Source organism: Cervus canadensis, chromosome 1 (assembly GCF_019320065.1).
Source record: "Cervus canadensis isolate Bull #8, Minnesota chromosome 1, ASM1932006v1, whole genome shotgun sequence".
Taxonomy (NCBI): Eukaryota; Metazoa; Chordata; class Mammalia; order Artiodactyla; family Cervidae; genus Cervus; species Cervus canadensis.
The window spans coordinates 110679448-110700280 of NC_057386.1; the positions used below are offsets into that span (position 1 = coordinate 110679448).

A 20833-nucleotide genomic window follows, 5' to 3' on the forward strand; every position below is an offset into this window, starting at 1 on the left:
ACGCGGGCCCCTGCCTGTGTCTGGCACACCCAGGGGTGAGGGGCCAGGAAGCGCCCACCCCGCCCCCTCCCGGAGCTGACAGCTATCCAGGCCTCCCACAGCCCCCAGATCTGTCCCTCTCACGCCTCTCTCTTTCCAGCAATGTTCATCAGGCATTATCCTGCCTGCAGACATACTGTTTGACCTTGAAGAGGGTTTTCAAAATGTTTTTTTGGCCAACCTTTAAAAACAGAGATCTCCAGTTTCTCCTGAAAACTCCTCCGCTCTGGCCTTCCTAGGCCCACTTGACACCAGGTGCCCGTGGGAGACACTCTGCAGGCTGCCCCTGGGCCGTGGGGGCTCCCGGGCCGCCTCTGCCCAGCACGGCCAGCCCTGCTCCAAGCACCGTGCCAGACACACCCGTCCTGAGTGCCTCGTTCCCAGACCCACTGTGCACAGTGGATCCATGAGGGGCAGGAAGGAAGGCCTGGCCTGCAGGGCTCTGCCAACCAAAGGGGCTACCCTGTTACCACTCTCCAAGGACAGCGGCCCTGGTCACCTGAGCTTCAGACAAAGGTGAGCATCCCTCCCACAAAAGCACAACGCAAGCGCACACCAGGCCCAGCACACCTGTTAGCAGTGAATCTTCTGGAGAATGGCAACCAAGAAAATCATCAGCCAGGCTGGTAGATGAAAAAGAATTTTAACACTTAACTGATATGAACTTTACCTTTTTTTTTTTTTTCAGGCTTTAAAATTCACCCTCAGAATAAATCCATCCAAATTGATAACAGGAACATCATTTAAACTTTGCATAAAGAACAAAGCTGCATTAGAAATGACACTACATCCAGAATAAAAACTAGAAATTAAGACCAATCTTCTAAAAGCAGAAGGCAATATTTTGGACAAAATTCACTTGCAACTTTCTCTAAAGGATTCTCAAGACGGAGCTGTGGTTATTAATTCCCCATGAAATAAATTTAAAATGCATACAATTACAAACATCGTAAGACTTTAGATGGTGTTTTCAGATGAGTTTGCAAGATTAAATGTGGCTCCGGGAATGAGGCTTGGGAACTGGCTCCTGGAATGAGCTCTATGCTACGCCTGGGCCTTCGGAAGCCGTGAGTGTGATCAGTCAAGCAGGCGAAGTTAATGAAAAGGTCTATTACAGATCAGAGGGTGTTAATTCCTAAAAGGAGCCAGTTTCTAATAAATTGGTGTTAAGTGAAATTAACTCCCTCTGTGTCTTTCAGGTCTACATGGTCAAAAAAATCCCAATTTTCCCCCAGTTTCAAATGATAACATAAACATTAAGGAAACATTCATGAAAGAAAACAAAGCAAATTTCACTCATGCAAAATCTCCAATAATGAAGGCTTCGAGCATCAGAAATGGCACTAAGGAACTTAAGAAGTTTGCAAGGCTTTAACCTTAAGACAACTAAGAAATTTTTACCCCCACTGCTGACAAAGTGCTCTCTGGCCACTATGCCTGCACTGTCATTCAGGACCACCGTGCCTGGGGGTTAGGGTTAGCATCCTCAGGGCTCACTCAATCCCAGGCGGCCACTTACAGTGACTCTCCTGGTCTGTAGCAGCTTGCACAGAGGGCAAACGTGGAGGGAGGGGGTCATGCACTGAGCAGAGCCAATGCAAGGTGGCCCTGGGAAGCCAAGAAGCCCTTCCGTGCAGAGTAGGAATTCTGCCCAGGCGCCACAGCACGCGGCCCCCCCCAAGCAGACTCTGGAGCAGGAGAGCTAAGTGGGTGGATTGAACAAGGCCGCCACTTCCCCCTTCTTTCCAGAAAGCTATGGACTGTATTTCAGTTCCTTTTTGCAGAGGTTAATCATGGACACATCTCTAGCCGCAGCCCCCTCTCCAAAATACCCGGTGAGGAAAGCGAGTTCGGAGCTCCCGCTGGCAGGGAACCGGGACAGGGGTTCCCCGAGTCTCCCCGCGCTCCCCACGCCGCGAGGGAGTGACATCAGAGGCTCGCCGGGGACTGGTCATGCAGCAAGCCGGGAGACCCGGCGGGCGTGCGCGGGGAGCCGGGCCTCCGGGTGGAAGCCCGGCAGCACTAACCATTCTTAAATTTATTCAGGCAGCCGGAGCTGCAGAAGGAGCGCACGGAGGCAGTCTCCCAGCAGCCGCGTCCCTTCATCCCCGCGGCGGGGCGGCCTCCGAGCGGCCGGGCGCTACATGGCGCCGCGCCCCGGGGGGCTCGCAGGGACGCGCGCGCAGCTCGGCGGGCCGCCCGGCGGAGGCGGCGGGCACTCGCGGGTCCCGGCGCCGCGTGACCACAATGCACCACTGCCGCCCGCCGGCCGCCCGCCGCCCGGCGCACGAGCCCGCTGGGCCCGTTAACCCCGTCGGCGCCGCGGGGGCCGGGCGCAGCGCGAGCAGCGCGGCTCCCCCCACCCCGGGAGCGCGGTCTCGGCCGGCACGCCGCCTGCCCGTGCGGCCGTCCCAGGGCAGCTGAGACCTAGGCGACCGGCAGGCCCCCCCATTTAAACGTCATATTCTAATATGAAAACCCGAGCGAAGGTGCTTCTTCCTGCCGCAGCTGCTAGGCGTTGCTTTATTTCAAAAGTAAAGATGCCCTTGAGAGACAAGGGGCACGTGGGAAATGGGGATTTCCCCTCCTACCCCCACCTCCTGGCGGGCGGCGGGGGCGGGGGGCGGTGATGGTAATTTCAGGAAATTGGGGTCACTTCTGAGACTTGCTGGTGGCTCAGACAGTAAAGAATCTACTTGCAATGCAAGAGACCTGGGTTCGATCCCTGGGTGGGGAAGATCCCCTGGAGAAGGAAATGGCAACCCAGTCCAGTATTCTTGCCTGGAGAATGCCATGGACAGAGGAGCCTGGTGGGCTACAGTCCGTGGGGTCTGCAAAGAGTCCCACACGACTGAGAAACTAGCTAACACTCTCTGAGACTTGCTAGGGAGGCTGGTGCACCTGTGTCCCGCCGCCTGCAGCCACCTGTCTACTGTCTGGGAGGAAGGCACCAGGCGGGACCCCAGGGAGCCCTCCTGCCTTGGCGCTGCCACCACAGGGCTGCGGGCACTCAGACCCCTCTGGACACAACGCTCCCGTCCAGCTGCTGCAGGACCTCTCCGTGGGATGTCTGACCGGGCATCATAAACCAACTGTCCACATCTGAGCTCCCCACGGTACTCCTAGACCCGTGCCCCCACCCTTCCCAGGTCCCCACCTCAGCTAGTGGTGGTGCCATCCTCCTAGCTGCTCACGCGTGGACAGACACCATGGAGTCGTCCTTGACCCTTCCGTCCCTTAGACCCACCTCCCCGTGGTCAGCGCATCCCCACAGCTGCGCCCTTGGCGGGCAGCTAGGATCCGGCCCCTGGTCACCACCACCGCTGCTGCCGCCTGGGCTGAACTGCCCCTCGTCTTGCCTTTGGACTCTACCAGAGCCACCCAGCGTGTCTCCAGCTTCACAACACCCCAAGAGCACCTGTTCCGATATACTCCAGACTCCATCACTCTCCCCGCTCAGAGGTCTCCAAGTCTGAGCAGGCTCCTCCTGTCCCCACAGTGCCATCTCGGCAGGAATGCAGTCGTCACAAAGCAGTCTGAGCTGGGGCCAGCCCCACTCGCCGGCCACAGCCCCCACCTCACCCCGCCCCACGTCTTGTCGCTCCCACCGTCGAGCCCTGGGACTGTGTCCTGGCCTTTGCGCCCTCCCCAAACAAGCCCTCCTCAACACCATCACCTCAGGGGAGCTCCGTCCAATGCAATTTATTGAAGCTGAATCAATTTTCACCAATTTAAAGGTTTTCAAATAATTCCTGTTGCAACATGTAATAGACTCAGGGAAGGTGATGCTGGGTCAACACTTCCCTTCTGGGCCTTTGAAGCAACTGCTCCTTCTCCTACCTAAAGAATGAATCCTTAGTTATCATGTCAGATTCACTGGTCTTGGGGGATAAGGCATTTAACCACGGTGGGCCTTGGTGTTGGGGTTAGAAAATGAAGAGCATGACAGTGATGCAAATGGCCACCAGGGATGGAGTGCTGACCCAGTGCTGAATGCTGGGCTGTGAGCTTTGCCTGCATTCCCTGAGTTTCTGCACTTAATCCCCAAGGATGGGTTCCTCAACACCTTCTTTACAGATGGGGGAACTAAGGCTCTGATGTACGGGATCAGCGTGCTTGGAGCCGGCCTGCTCTGGCTGACCTCAGAGTCCACGCCCTGAACCGTGCTCTGCGGGGTCCTTTAAGCAGACTGCTGCTCCCTGGGCCCCCAGGCGCCTCACAAGGAAAGATGAGGTGAGACGGGAGCAGGGTGCTGGATGCCCTGGGACACGTTCATGAACATACAGGAGACTTTCACAGGATGTATGTATGCAATGAACCCAGGGTATTGAACCAGACACTCCGAGGGTCATGGACTTGGAGCTCTTCTGAATGCAGAGCCATGCCCTCCGGCTCAGAGCTGAGAAAGGGGAGGCAGAGGGGCTGAGGGCCTGGCGCTGTCATCACAGCTGGTGAGCAATGGGGTCGCTGACCCGTCCATCCCCACCTGAAGCCACGCCTGGCCGGCAGAAGACAGGGGGCAGAGCGCAGCCGGGGAGGAAACTAAAATAGTAAAGGTGAATACTGAAGACACTCATGCCGTCCTACTGAAGCAAACGCAGGCACTGTTCTTCTATTAGTACATAGTTCTTCTGGGATTCCCTGGTGGCAAAGAGGTAAAGAACCTGCCTGCCAATGCAGGAGACGTGGGTTCAGTCCCTGGGTGGGGAAGATCCCCCTGGAGAAGGAAATGGCAGCCCACTCCAGTATTCTTGCCTGGGAGATTCCATGGACAGAGGAGGCTGGTGGGCTACAGTCTAGGGGGTTGCAAAGAGTCGAGCATGACCGAGCATGCACACACACACACTTCTTTTACATTATAAATCATATCAACAATGATCAGATTCTGTTCATGTGAAATACTTAAAAATCTACGACCTAGCTTCTCCAGTACTCAGAAGAGTGCCAATTTGGCCTCAAAGAAGGAAATACAGGGATTTCCCTGGTGGTCCAGTGGCTAAGATTGTGTGCTAACAGTGCAGGGAGCCCCAAGTTCCATCCCTGGTCAGGGAACTAGATCCTGCATGTCTTGACCAAGACCCAGCACAGCCAAATAAATACATTTCTTCTTTAAAGAAAGAAGGAAATACATTAGCTAAAAAGTCTTAGTTGGCCCAACAGTGAGAAGGCCAAGAGACCAAGCAAATGACGACGGGTGGCTAATGCCATCCATTCTGCCAGCCACCCATCCAAGTTTGCCTCCTAACGTCGGTGAGGCTGAACCCCAGCCCTGCTCCCGCCCCCAGCTGCATTCCTACATCAAGGGCATCTCCTGAACAGCTCCATGGAATGGCCCCCAACACTCTAAATGTGACTTTCTAAGAACAAGGCATTAACTCCATGCCCTTCCCGAGGGCCACTCACCCCCAAACATCCGTGCCGGCAACCCTGGAGGCAGCTGCAACCTCCCCTGTAAGCTCTCTGCATTCCCTCCGACCTCCCATCAAGACCGGTTGACTTGCTCACCTCAGCATCTTTGGTTTGCCCTCACCTTGACAGTGACCGATCACCTTGTCGCGTCCCACTAGCGTGGCAGTGGCTGCAAGTCTCCCTAGAGGCAGGCCTCCCCGCTTCCACTTGCTACCAGAACACTGTTCATCCAAGTCTAGTTCTGACATGTTCCCTGAAATTGCTCAATAATATGGCGCACACACCCACTCAACTAAAATCCTAACACACGTATCCGTGTGTCGGTGGGTGGGTGGATCTGTTGTTCATCCCAGTACCGGAGGCAACAGAGAAACAGGTGCCCAGAAACTGGAGTGAGGCGTTGTGGGGGCGGGCATGTGGTCGTGCTGTATAAAAACCATAACCGCGTCCACACCCTCCCACCCAGGGGAAAGGAGCGCAAGGCTCTGCAGCCAATGCCAAGTGTTGCAAAACCCTAGAAGCAGCCAAGGAGCCTAACAGCAGGTGAATGCTTACTTCATCAACTTCATGGAATATCATGGCACCATTCAGAAGTGTGTATGTGATGACTCTGTAGAAATAAGAAGCTGCGCTGAAACACAAACGGCTGAGAGGAAAAAGGCAAATCGTGCAACATAGCTGTGACCGTGTGAAAGCCATGTGTACAAGGAAATGTTAAAGATAACATGACCACAGGGAGTTTTCTCAAGTCTGGGCTCCCAGAACGCCCGGGGGCTTCTTTCCTTCCTGGGATCTGGCGTGCCCTGCTGTGGGTTCCCGTTTGCTTGTCTGTCTCCCACACCAGACTGTGAGCTCCGGAGGGCAGAGACTCTGGTCTTTTCCCATTGCGCTCAGCCTCCAGCGGGGCTCAACACATGGCAGGTGTGCACCGAATAAGTGAGCCCGGGAATAAACACAGCAATCAGGCGATCAATGAGTCCATGGATCTCACGGGAGCCCTACTGGGCTCAGTCTCCACACCCACACCGCCTTCTGGCCTTGCCAAGTCTTCCACTGCTGACCCCATCGCTGACCCCGCTCCCCGACCCCGCACATGGCATTTCTAACGCACAGCACCATGCAGGCCCTGCCCTCTGCCCTTGTCTGGACCTTGACTGGACCTCGCAGAGGGGAGCGCAGGCTTGGGAGTCCCACAGGGGCAAGATCTGACTCAAGTGGGCCACAGCTTTCAACCACCATGGGGCTCAGGGACCAGCGGATCCCCCTGGGCCCCCGGCTCACCACTGCTGAGGGGCTAGGCCTGCAGAAGAGAAGTACTGACCTCTGTGTTGTCCGGAGGACCAAGTTCTCTGAGGGTCTGTCTAGCACACACACTCCTTGTGGGGATGTCTTAAGAATGAAGCCCTTTAAAACAGCAGTGTTCTTAGCAAATGAAGCAACAAAGGATTAATCTCAAAAACATACAAGCAACTCCTGCAGCTCAATTCCAGAAAAATAAATGACCCAATCAAAAAATGGGCCAAAGAACTAAACAGACATTTCTCCAAAGAAGACATACAGATGGCTAACAAACACATGAAAAGATGCTCAACATCACTCATTATCAGAGAAATGCAAATCAAAACCACAGTGAGGTACCATTACATGCCAGTCAGGATGGCTGCTATCCAAAAGTCTACAAGCAATAAATGCTGGAGAGGGTGTGGAGAAAAGGGAACCCTCTTACACTGTTGGTGGGAATGCAAACTAGTACAGCCGCTATGGAGAACAGTGTGGAGATTCCTTAAAAAACTGGAAATAGAACTGCCATATGACCCAGCAATCCCACTTCTGGGCATACACACTGAGGAAACCAGATCTGAAAGAGACACGTGCACCCCAATGTTCATCGCAGCACTGTTTATAATAGCCAGGACATGGAAGCAACCTAGATGCCCATCAGCAGATGAATGGATAAGGAAGCTGTGGTACATATACACCATGGAATATTACTCAGCCGTTAAAAAGAATTCATTTGAATCAGTTCTAATGAGATGGATAAAACTGGAGCCCATTATACAGAGTGAAGTAAGCCAGAAAGATAAACACCAATACAGTATACTAATGCATATATATGGAATTTAAAAAGATGGTAATGCTAACCCTATATGCAAAATAGAAAGAGACACAGATGTACAGAACAGACTTTTAGACTCTGTGGGAGAAGGCGAGGGTGGGATGTTCTGAGAGAACAGCATTGAAACAAGTATACTATCAAGGGTGAAACAGATCACCAGCCCAAGGCTGGATGCATGAGACGGGTGCTCAGGGCTGGTGCACTGGGAAGACCCAGAGGGATGGGATGGGGAGGGAGGCGGGAGGGGGGATCAGGATGGGGAACACATGTAAATCCATGGCTGATTCAAGTCAATGTATGGCAAAAACCACTATAATACTGTAAAGTAATTAGCCTCCAACTAATAAAAATAAATGAAAAAAAAAAAACCAGCAGTGTTCTAACAATAGCTGTGCATAGGTGCTGACTGCCACCATCATTAATAAAGGATTCCACACTGAAGCCAGAGAATTAATTTAAGAGCAATTTATGGCAATGTGTTGCTAGGCAATTAAAATAAACTTCCGAGGGGGAAAATTTTTTTCAATTTATCGTTGATTATTTTAGATCAGAAAAATGGAATGGGGGAAGAGCGCACCATTCAAATCAGTTTGAAAGAAGGGAGAAATGAGACAGATTCCACCAGGGACAGATTCCACCTGGGCCTGACTCCAATCCGCTTGGAGAGGCGGCCAAAGAGGTGGAGGCCAGAGGTGGGGAGCTGAGCCTGCCGGGCTTTGCCCTGGGGTGAGCAGGGGCTATGGGAAGGGGTGGGTGGCTTAAGGACCGGCTGGAGAATTAGGATCAGGTCCCACCAGGTCACTCTGAGGACGTGGCCTCTTCTCAGCCCCTTTTGCTCCCTGGAATGACCTGGCCCCTGTGTTCCTGGTCCACTGCCTGTGTTCGTTATTGACCAAGAAGGCCTTTTCTCTCAAAATCAAAGTAATACTTTAGCAACAAATTCTTCAAGACAACCAAAGAAGAGCTAGGATTCCCAAGGGATTAATATCCATCTGTCTAGTCTCCAATTCTTTTTCTTTTTTTTTAAGAAAGTGACAACAGGAACTTCCCTGGTGATCCAGTGGCTAATACTCCACGCTTCCAATGCAGGGAGACCAGGTTCGATCCCTGGTCAGGGAACCAGATCCCACACGCTGCAGCTAAGAGTCTGCATGCCTCAAATAAAGATGCTGCGAGCTTCAACCAAGACCTGGCACAGCCAAATAAATAAATATAAATAAATATTTTAAAAAAGAAAGTGACAACAAAAAGAGTTGAAAATACGAATCTATCACAGAATGTTCCTTCTTCTTTGTTGCTTATTTAAGGGAATACAAATTAAAGCCACCTTGAGGCAGGTCCCCTTTTAAGTGTATTAAAATGGTCAGACATGTATTCAATTAACGCCTGATGCCAATGGGAGTACAGTGAAGCGGGCGTGCTCACTCATCGCTGGTGGCGCAGAGCAGTGCAGGCTCCTTCCATAAAGAGACATCCTAGCTCATCAAGGCCTGTGATGATGCCGCTGTCCTTAATTCAGTAATCCGACTCCTGGGAATTTTCCCTCGGGAAACAATTCAAGAGAAGCAAAAAGCTTTCAGTACAAAGACATTCATTACGTGGCTGTCTATAAAAGCGCAAGTGGGAAACTCAAACGCTCAACAACTGGAAGAAGATTCAAACCATTAGAGTACACCCACTCAGTGGAATATTACGCAGCCACTAAAGTCATCGCTATAAAGACAGGGAAACTGATAGTGATCGTGTGGCGTGAGAAGGGCAGAGCATGACGGGCCCTGTTTAAGGTGATGCTGAAGCTGTGAAACACGACTGTCTGTGCTGAGGGGCGGCGGGAAGGGGATGTGCAAACATCAGGAACAGTTTTGTGAGGGTGTGAGGTCACCGGGGAGTTTCCTGTATTCCAGACGCTCTTTGTCTTACTGTGCCATCTTTCCCACAAGAATAAAAGTTGAACAAGATACGGTCAAAAAAGTGAATTCTTATATGAAATCCTTTCTTGCGGGGACAAAGGCAATGCAGAGTCAGCTGGGAGCAGCTATCCTGCTCAGGGAGTGTGAGTTATGAGGCTGCAGGATGGCAGACACAGAGGCCGGGGACCAGTGGGCAGGACGTCAGGGCAGAGGAGCCAAGACAGGCTCCACGGCAGTCAGGCTCCCCCGGGGAGGCGCGGGCCGGGGGGGTCAGATGCATGGTCTGAGTTGGGATCTGCAGCCCGCTCCCTGGGTGATGGAGCACTCCGGCTCCCCGATGCTCATCCAGACACGGGGCTGTCTTCCTGTTTCATGCTGAATTGTGCCCCCAAGTTTACATGTTGAAATTCAAATCTGCCAGACCTCAGAATGTGAGTCTGTTTGGAGATGGGGCCTTTAAAGAGGTGATTAAGGTACAACAAGGTCATATACTGGGCCCTGATCCAATGTGACCGGTGTCCTTATAAAAAGAAGAGATTGGGACACAGATCAAGGGATGACGGTGTGAGGAAACAAGGAGAAGGCGGCCACCGACAAGCCAAGCAGAGAGGCCCGAGGATGAAGCTAGTCCTTGCCGACACCCTGACCTTGGACGCTGGCTTCCCGAATGGTGAGAAAATTCATCTCTGTGGTTTAAGGCCCCCGGTCTGCGGTATCTGGTTATGGCAGCCTGAGCAAACGAACACACTTCCTTAGCAGAGCCATGAGGTGACATCACCAGTGTCGGGCAGGCACTCAAGAAACACCTGGTAACGGACTTCCCTGCTGGCCTGGTGGCTAAGACTCTGTGTTCCCAGGGCACGGGGCACCAGGTTCCAGCCCTGGTCCGGGAGCTAGATCCCACGTGCCCCAGCTAAGATTCTACACGTTGCAGCTGAAAGATCCCGCATGCCACAACGAAGACCCAGTGCATCTAAATAAATAATAAGTATTGAACAACACCACCACCACCACCTGGGAAAAGTCAGAGGCAGGGTCCTGGCACCCTGAAAACCACTGACGCAGATGAGGCCTGTATCAGAAGACTGGCTGTCAATGCCCATCGACGCATCATTTTAACCAAAGTTCAGAATGGCCGCGAAGCCCGGGAGACAGCTTCTCCCGTGACCCTCATGGCAGGGGGCAGGGCGGGGGAGGCCGGGAAGGATAGACAGCTCTGTGACACAGCCGGCAGAATGGAAGTTTAGTGATGTTGGGGGTTTTGTTCAAAGTTGAAGAACAAGCACAGGCCAGAGAAGGGTGGAGAATGCGACATTTTAAACCTCCAAACTCCTTTTTGGCCCCGTCCGGTACTAAAAACAAGACTCTGATTGATAGATCGTACAATATAAACGTTTAGAAATTCCATAGCATCACAGCTGCCATAAATAGATAAGCAAGGAAAAGAAAACACTTGCAAAAATATATATCCAACAAAGGAGAAATAACCATGACTTAAAACAAGCTCCTACATTTCAGCATCAAAAAAAAAAACAAAACAACACATCGAAATAGTAAAATGGCAATGAACATGAATATACAAGTCACAAAATGCATATGATTGGTCAATAAACAGAAAAAAAAGGTGACATCAGTCTCATTGGTAATAACAGAAATGCAAAACAGAGCAAGGAAATGCCTTTTCATTTGCCCACTAGAGTAACAAAGAGTAAAAAGAACGGTGGGGTAGATTTTGTGGACAACTCACACTGTTGGGAGATATAAATCTATGCATTTTGGGGGGGGCTGACGATTTAATAGTGTCTATTGGTATTTATCATGGCCATGCCCTTGCAACCTAGCGATTCCACTCCTAGGAATCTATGCTTCGGAAAAACTGGCACGTGTGCACAAAGATGATGGACAAGCAGAAGGCTCTCTAGAGGACTCCCTGCAATAGTAGCAAAAGATAAAGAAAACAACTGTCTGAGAGGAGGAAAATGACCGAACACATTATGATACATGACAGAGGATGAGATGGTTGGATGGTATCACCGACTCAACGGATGTGAATTTGAGCAAACTCCAAGAGATATGATGAAGGACAGGGAAGCCTGGCGTGCTGCAGTTCACGGGGTCGCAAAGGGTTGGATGTGACTTAGTGACTGAACAACAACAACAACAGAATCCCATGCTGTTACTGTTTTATTTTTTAGCTAGAAATTATAGTTACATTTTTTTTATTTTTAAAGATAACAAAAGCAAAAATAAAACAAAAAACAACCACATATATCAATACTTGTGACATATGTGACATAAAAAGTATATACATATATATACACTCATATGTGTATTATCAAATTTCATGAAGAAAAAGCTTAGTAAGATGTTTGAAACCAAGGATGATGATGCTGTTTAGTTGTTCGGTCATGTCCGACTCTTTGCGACCCTGTGGACTGTAGCCCGCCAGGCTCCTCTGTCCATGGGATTTCCCAGACAAGAATACTGGAGTGGGTTGCCATCTCCTCCTCCCGTGCTGTTATTTTAAAAATGAGATACACCTGGTACTTCCCTGGTGGTCTAACAGTTAAGACTTCACCAGGGGTGCAGGTCTGATCCTTGGTTGGGGAGCTACGATCCCATGCGCCTCAGAGCCAAAAAAAACAGAACATAAAAACAGAAAGTACTGTAACAAATTCAATAAAGATTTCAAAAATGGTCCACAAAAAAAAAAAAAAAATCTTTAAAAAAAGTGAGACATGCCTATTTGTATTGACATGTAAAGATCTCCAAAACATACTGGTAAGGTAAAAAGCAAGCTACTTGTCAATATGCAGATATGACCTCACATATGTACATGCAAGCATGTGTGCGTGGGTGCCTGTGGACTCATGGCTTTGTGAATGCATGGGGACAGCTGAGAAAGGACCACTGCTTAAAAAAAAAAAGTGGGTGTGTGTATCACTTTAGCAGGTCGTGAGGCGTAGGGAGGTAATGATGGATGCCTAAATTTTGTTAAGTTGGGTTAGCCAAAAAGTTCATTCAGGTTTGCCATACGGGGAAAACCCGAACAAACTTTTTGGCCAAGACAATATATTCTGGAATCATTTAAATATTTTACAGTCTTGCATTTCCTAACCTAAAGCAATCTCTCAGCCAGTCATCGCTGCAAAGAGTGCACTAGAACCGACTCCTGCTCGTACTGAAACTGGAGCCTCTCTCATGGTGGAAGGGCAGGCCCAGGAGGAGTGAGCGGGTTCGGGAGCAGGAGGGCCGGGGAGTCGCATCAGCAAAGGCACCACACCAGCGCACACGGACCAACCTGGCAGGCAGCAGTCAGAGAGGGGCTGGAGCATCTGCCGCACCCGTGGCACAATCCCCATGAGGCGGAGCGGCAGAGCCGCCCATGGCGAGGGGCCCTGCAAAGAACGGACACGGCTGCAGCCGGGCGTGGGGGGCAGTGGGCTCAGGCACCTGTCAGCCGGGCCGGTGGCAGGCCTCGCCCCCAGCACCGGCTCAGGGAAGAGGTGCCAGAGGAGGAGGGAGGGTGTGGTCGGCAGTGCAGACAGAGGTGCAGGGAAGGGAAGGAGTGACGGACACACTGCTGCTCAGAAGAGCCGCCCCCGAGCGCAGCCCTCCTGATGCCCACTGTGATGCCCTCCTGGGGCTCTTCCCGTGGCCAGCCCAGGTCACACCAGCCGCCCCCTGCTTCCTGGCCCATTGCCACGCACCCGTTGTCCTCCAGCCTCCTCTGCCCCAGCTCCCAGGCAGGAGTCGGTCCCCGCCCTGTCCTCTTCCTGCTCCAGGCTGGGCCCAAGGGGTGGTGTCCACGGCCAGGGCGCCAAGTCCCATCTCCCTGTTCACGCTTCCCCGTCTGGACCTTCAGAAGAGTCCTCCCCTCCAAGTTCCAGGCCTCCACAGCCACCCGAGTGTCCCCCAGCTGAGCCCAGCACCTCTCCTCCGTTCCTTCAATGCAAGCTTTCCCTCTCCAGACAATTCTCTCTCTGTCCTCGGGCACCAAGCTGGAGACCTGAGAGTCACCTCCCGGGGTCTCTCCCTCTCCCTGAACCCCACCATTTGAAGGGCTGCTGGGTCCTGACAGTATTAAATCCAGAGCAGTTTGCAAATCTATACGCCCTTTCTCCAGCCCCTGGCTAACCTCCAAGGTCTCAGCTTCTTTTACCCCTTCTGATCCATCCTTCCTGCCGCCATGAAATCATTTACTGAAAATACCATCTGCTCCCTGTCACCTCCTTTCTGTGGTTCCCTGACACCCACAGCAGCAAGTTTTAAGTTCCAACCCCTTAGCCAACCACAGCCCACCAGGATCGAAGCCCTGTGGGCCTCAGCGGCCCCCAGCTTCCCACTCCCCGGCTCGCCCGGCTGCCCTTCCCTCTCAAGCCTCTGCTCGCCTGGTCTGGGATGCCCTCCCTTTCCCCTGCTTGGCTGGCTCCTGTCACCTCTGGACACTGGGGTGTGGGCCTCCCTGAGGGAGCCTTACTGACCGCTCTCCACCTGGAGAGGGGATGGGACGCTGCTCAGAGGAGGGCCCTTCCTCGGGGTTCCCATCACAATGGCGAGTCTCTCTGCGCGCCCATCACACGGACTCAAAAGGATGCTTCTGTCCCCCTGCAAACAGTCAGCACCTCTCGGGCCAGGAAGGGCTGGGACTCACTGTATTTGTTTTCTACTGGGTGGCTTCAAAGAATGGAAATGTATTCTCCCACAATTCTGGAGTCTAGAAGCCCACAGCCATGCTGTTGGTAGGGCCCCGCCCCGCTGAGGGCTGCAGGGAAGGTTCCCCCCTTGGCTCTTCCGGCCTCTGGGAGCCCCTGCCCTGCCGCAGCATAACTCCAGTCTCTGCCTCCATCTTCACATGGCATTCCCCTGTGTGTGTGTGTGTGTGTGTGTGAGTCCAAATTTCCCTTTCTGTAAGGACACCAGTCATATTGCATTAGGGACCACCCTCTTGACCTCATGTTGATTATATCTGCTAAGATCCTATTTCCAAATAAAGCCACATCCACAGGTACTGGGGGTCAGGACTTCAACATATCTTTTGGTCATGGGCGGAGGGGTGTGGTGCACAATATAACCCACGGCCCACTCGCTTTGGCAACCCTGGTGCCCAGCACTGAATCTGACCCGAAGCGAAGTGAAGCTGATCCCTGTGATTGAACGGATGACAGAGCCGGTGTGCTCTGGGTCCAGGCAGGGGAGGGAATCTCAGAGAGGGAGGGCAGCTGAGAGCAGGAAGCTCTGAGGCTGGGCCTGGAGGCGGCGGGGGCGAGAAGGGACCACTGCCCGGGAGAGGAGGAGGACCGGGCTGCACGAGAGGCCTGGGCTCTGCCCTGGGCAGTGCAGGGAGCTGGGCTGGCCGGAGGTATCGGCCCTCATGCTGGAGGCAGGACGGGGCCAGGGAACGTCTGTCGGGAGAGCGGTGACAAAAGCAGAACCGGTGCTCCTGAAAGATGAGTCTGCCGGAAGCACACTGGGGAGCGTCTACGGGGGGCTGCCCGAGGCGGGGAGGCAGCTGGTCAAAGGCTCCGGCAGAAAGTCAGCGGATAATGAGGAGCTGAATCAGAGCAGCGGCAGCGTGGCCGGAGGGGACGGACTGAAGCCAGAGGAAGTGCGGTAGGAAAGTGGATAGAGCCTGGCCCGGGGAGGTAAGAGAGGAGGAGTCGAGGCTCATGGGGGCTGAGGTTCAAGGCGGGAGACTTAAGAGGTCAGGAGCCAGCGACTGCCAATAATGGCAGCCCAGGAAGAGCAGTGGGCTCGCAGGGGCTGCCATGAGTTTAGCCTCATTAAATGCCATTCGATTAAAAAAGCAAGCTCATGGGTACACTCATTAAGGCACTGTTGAGACGGGGCATGTATGCAAAGCAGCTCTGAGAGACCCACGCACTTCGTCAATAATTTGAGTTTATGGGCAACAAGGATGTCTTTCTATATCAACGCCTGGTGCCCAGGATGTTAGGAGCAGGTGTTTTCAGAGGAAGGCCTCAAGCCAGGGGAACTAACTCAACTGAATAACCTTTAAATTACCTCATCACCCAGAAAACGGAAATCAGTGCAGTCTGCAAATGCACCCACGTGCCAGCAGAGGCCAGATGGAGCGGCTTCCCAGGATGGGCAGCCAGGCCCGAGGGAGTTGCCCACTTGGGTCATCTCTGGGATCGTAGAGGCCCCTGGGCCTTAGGGAGCCCTTTCTGACAGAGCCACCAGCAAGCCCCAGGCTCCCCAGAGAGGTCAGTTAAGAGGGGCTTTTACCCTGGGAAATGGAATAAAGACCCTCCTCCCAAGGATGAGTCATTCCCTCTCAGAGCCTCAGGCTCTTTGTATCCGGGGAGGTCAGTGTTGCTGATTTCCAAGGACCCTTCCTGGCCCAACTCTGCTCACGGCTTCGGCCACTGCTATCCCGGCCCCGCCGCAGCATGAGGATGAGCCGATCCGGTGGGCTGGGAAGGGAAGGTCTCGGACGCTGACCCCTCCCCTGCTGGGATTCTGTCCGGCCTGCCCTGACCCCTGCTCATCCCTCCTCCTCCTGCCAGCACAGCGTGAGGAGGGGGCACTGGACTGTGAGCCTGGTGATGACGGCCCCCTCCCACGCCATCAGCTCACTGGGGGCCCTCTCCTTGTTCCGGAGAGGCGGGGACCGCGGTCAGACCTCGGGCGCCTGTGATGGAACCTCTCTGGGCCTCAGTTTCCTCACTTGTATCCCAGGCGTGGTAATGGTTCTCATCTCACGGGGCTGTCATGAGGGTGGAGGGCGGGCAGGAAAGCCTGGCCTGCAGTGAGCTCCCACCCAGGGTCGGCTGCTGTGACCACGGGGTGCGTGGGATAGACGTGGGAGGAGAAGACACACCCTTGTTGGAAGAAAACCCTGTCTCAGAGAGAGGAGAACCTCTGGGAACAGCCACACACCCTCTCCTAGAAAGGACTTCTCTGAACAGAGAGCCCCTCGTGGCCTTTGCCATTTGGGGAGAACAGTCCTTTTATCTGAGCTCCACCACTGGCCAGCCAGTGCCCCCAGACCTAGGGACAGTCCTCACTTTGAACACCACCTCCAGGGTGGGACCAGGTTACCCGAAGGCAGACTGCTGAGTCCAGTCATGATCTGCATGGTTAGAGGCTGAACACCGCCGTGTGGAGATTTTTGTCTCAACACACTCACATTCTCCTATTAACCAGTGGCAGGGACTTCTCTGGCAATCCAGTGGTTAAGACTCCCTGCTTCCGAAGCAGAGTGCGTGGGTTCGATCCCTGGTGGGGGGACTAAGGTCCTATGTGGCGTGTGGCGCAGCCAAGACATAAAAACAAACAAACAAAAACGGTGGTGGTAGACTATGGCAAGAAATATTCAGGATAACACGGAGCACATACAGTCCTGGGCTAAGTTTACATACCAGGCAGCTGTAACTTTGTCTATTTTACAGATGGTAAAACTGGGGCTGAGAGAAGCTACGCCACGGCATACCGTAAATAAGAGGTACAAATGGGAACTTGAACCCTGGTCTCTCAATCTACAAAGCTGGGCCTGTTTTCATTCCCTTATATGACACAGCTGTTATGCCATCCCTGACGCCATTCCACCAGGAAACCAAGATCAACTGTTTGCGTCAAAATAAAATTTCATCATCGTATCTTTACTTCCTGCCTTGGCCTTGAGAAATCCACTCAGAAAGGTTCCTTTCCTACTTTTCATACCCGTTTGACAAATGTGCATAGATGCAGGCTTGCACGTGATACAACCAAGTGCAGGGCTTCTGAGTGGAGACTGAGAGTTGGGTCTAAGACTGAGCACCATCCAGTCAACCCTCAAGTGGGATCTTCTTCAGTTACAGGGAACTCAAGCCCACCTTAATTATGGAGGAGGTTTTAAATTGCTCAGCCTGTGAATAAAAATAGGTAGCCTGATTGCATTACAGGTGTGGAGCACGCTAAAAATATACACATACCTCAATTTGATCTAGATATGGAAAACTTTGGGGCTATAAATGTACTTTCAAAACAAACAACACGTGAAGCTCAAATAACCCTGTTTCCCCAAAGCAGAAGCAATGGCCTGCTGCTTAGCTGACCTGCCATTATATACTTTCAACATTAAATACTTTCATATTTTAGTGAAACAAGGATGTCAACGAGGATGTCAAAGTACAGTTATGTGTCAGTCATCCTTCCAGACAATTATGCTAGATCTAAAGAGGTTTATTCATCTGGACAAAATACAAAGTGTTTACGTGATAGGAAAAAAACCTTACCTACCCAAAACAAAAATGCTTTGGGGTGGAAAAAAACAATCAAGAATAATGTAAACTGAGTATATGCCAGAGGTGCAGTTACCGCACTTTCCCCCGGTGACCTGTCCCCTTACAGAACATTGATCAGAGATAAGTGGTACCTGGCTACCAGTGGTCTGCTTTATGCAAGTAATGCGAGCACATCCTTGGCATGAATTTCTGTCCACACCGCAGCTCCACTGCAGCTCACACTGACCCTAAAATCAGCGCATCACTTCACACACCTTCTCCACCTCTCTTTCATCAGCACTGTCACACACCCCATGATCCAAGAAAGCTGCCCACCAGAGTCATTTCTGGTGCCCACAGCCTAGGCTAGACAGACGGAACGAAACACAGACCTCAGTCCTCCAGCGTGAGCCTGTCGAGATTACATCCATCAGGGTAGGACGAGCACCTCACACAGCTTGGAATCCTGCATAACCAGACTTCTCCCCATGGTCCCTTCCCTTCCAGCCCCTCACCTCCCCAATACACCCAGGTCCTCTCTTGAGGCAGGAAAGCACCCCCCCACCACCACAACAGCCCGCCCAGCAGGAATAAAGAGGTCTCTCTGTCTGACCTTGCCAGGTGATGGAGATGGGAACCGAATGCTGGTGGGATCGAAGGCAGAGGTGACCCATCAAGTTTAAACACATCTCCCCCTCCAGCGGGTGGCGAAGGCAGGAGGGGGGCAGCTTTAGGGACGGAGGAAACCCAGGGCTCCTCTGACTGGGTAGCTGACCAGCGTGACCTCACACTGCTTACTCAGAGGCACAGGCCGGCTGGAGAAGGGCTTTCCCTGTGACAGGCACCACCGGAGTTTAAAATCCCCTTTGCGTGCTGGGAAAACAGACACACACACACACACACACTAGCAGGGAGTGCCTGCCCAGTGTCCACTCCAGAGCTCCTCTGCCTGAGTCCAGCCCACTGGCAACGGCCAGGTGCACTGTGACCCTTGGCCCCGAAGTCCTGGTCACAGCAGCTCAGGTGTCTGAGGAGACTGGGGGGAGGCAGGGCCAGGTCTTGACCTCTCGCTTGCAGCCCCAGTGAAGGCTCAAGCCTGTTTTCCCTGCTAAAAGATGGCTGGCCTCTGTCTGGGCTGAATTCCAGTGGCCAGGCTGCCCAGAGCCGTCCCCCCGGGGACAGAGAGGGGAAGATGCTGCCCTTCTGACAACAGCCTGGACAAACAGCCCTTCCCAGTGCCGTGCAGTGAGCTGCCCCCAGGGTTGGGAGGAGGACATGCCTTGTGACCGTCCTTAGACTTCTGGCTGAACCCTTTGTCCCCTGCTTGTGAGGGCAGAGGGGCCTGCCCTCTACCCCAGAGCTGGGGAAGTACCAGGGCAGAGATCTGAGCCCTTAGCCCTGTAGGCTACTCAAGATCAGGGCTGGAAGAAATTTACAATGGGGAAGGGAAATTTTAAAGCCCAAGAGAGCCCCCAAGCTCCAGTACTCGTCCGCCCCAACCCGGCTGCGCCTGCCCCTTACTCACCCCAGGGAGGGTCTCCTGGGTGTGGAAGCGGGTCTGGCCCCGAGGCTGCGGGGGCTCCTGCAGCTGCCGCCGCCGCCGCCTTTCCGTCGCCGCGCTCTCAGTCCATCTCGGTGCAGTGCCGGCTTCCACCGCCGCGCCGAGCACGGGAGAAGGAGGGCGGTCCCTGGATTGGGTGTGTGCTGCCCGGCGGCCCCGCGCCAGCCTCTCCGCCGCGGCCGCCCCTTCAGCACCGCGGACAGCGGCGCGCTCCGAGCGCCACCGAGCCGAGAGGAGCGGCGCGCCCCGCTCCGCCCGCCGGTCGGTCAGCCTGAGCGCGGCAGGGGCGCGGCGCGGCGCGTCCTCATTCCTCCAGCCTCCTCCCCAGCAGCCTTATGAGGCCACCTCCGCCCCCCAGGGTCCCGCTCTCCAAGAGCGAAGGGCTCCCCGCGAGGCCACTCGCCAGTCCCCGGAGGACTGGACACGCCGCTTCCAGCCCGGTCCCAAGCAGGGACTAGCTCTCCCCCAGCCCAGCAGGCTAGACAAAGGCTAGCTCTCTTCGTGGAGGAACGAGGACGGCGGCGGACAGCGCAGCTCAGCCTCTTAAAATGCGCGAGCATGGCCCGGAACCTGACCCGGCGTAAGGGTGCTACCCAGCCCCATGGAGGCCAAAGAAGGCTGGCCCTTCACCAGAAACCCAGACAGGGAGGGGCCCCTGGGTGGCCCTTGGCTCAAGCCCTCGTTTTCCCCACTGTCATACACCCTGGGAATGCGAGGAGTTAATCAATTAAGAGTCCCTTTCAGAACCCAGGGAGGGAGGGCCCCCTCCTCACCTGGAATCCAATTCCCTCCCTCATATCCTTGGAGCCAGCGTATCAATCAACCAACAGATGGGGCTGCTCTGGGCCTGGTGACGTCACACGGAACTGCTTCCACATTTCTTCATTTCTGCTCAAATCCCTCCCACTGCTCACTGCTCCTCACCCCCGGCCAGGAAAATCCCAGACTTTGATGGGGGACCCCCGGCTCTGACTCGGCCTCTGCCACAGACCAGAAACACGGCCACCATTGGCCACCCTCACGTCCGCGCTCAGCGAGGCTCAGCTTCCCTATGGGACATGCAGACGGTGGGCGGGGTGTGGGGGGCTCCCTCTGGTTGCAAGTCTGAGAAAACCGAGCCTGTCTGGCCAAGCAGAGGGGACTCCACAGACTGGACAGTCACCCAGCCCCCGCCTGCTTCATGACCTCCCTCAAGCCTTTCTGGAGTCCAGAGGAGGAGACCCTTCCCTTCACTGGCCTAAACTGGCCACTCCTGCCTTAACTCTCTTTAGAACAACTTTTATGCCTCATTAATTCAGGTCCAAAGAAAACTGCATTTTTACCATTTGGTAGAGGCTCCAGTTTGAAGGGGGAAAACCAAATGGAATGAGTTCAAGTCAAGGTTAATAAATGCTGTCCAAGCAGACACGAGGGACTCTGCTCAAGCATTCATGGACTGTGGCAGCTACGCCAAGAGCACAGAGCTGACCACTCACAAACGGCGCAGGAGTGGGCATGGGCCATGCGGGAAAGAGGCAGGAAGAAAAGGGTAGGGGGAGAGGGGCTCCTTCCATTTTCACACCAAGCAAGA

General features: G+C 53.6%; 1 protein-coding gene across 4 annotated transcripts in view; it reads right to left on the bottom strand.

Annotated features, from left to right (window-relative positions):
* The window catches only part of OSBP2 (oxysterol binding protein 2), a 120310-nt gene that overhangs the window by 52099 nt on the left and 47378 nt on the right, over positions 1–20833 (bottom strand). The window contains exons 1-2 of one of the 4 annotated variants that reach the window (XM_043436435.1): positions 19228–19571; positions 12776–12872 (exon numbers count right to left, since the gene is read on the bottom strand). The exons of 2 other annotated variants lie outside the window; for them this stretch is intronic. In XM_043436435.1, the coding sequence (XP_043292370.1) occupies positions 12776–12836 (61 nt within the window). In that variant the 5' untranslated portion in view covers positions 12837–12872; positions 19228–19571. Of the gene's footprint in view, positions 1–12775; positions 12873–18315; positions 18392–19227; positions 19572–20833 lie in introns of those variants that run through there. One more of the 4 variants, XM_043436428.1, reaches the window with a different exon arrangement.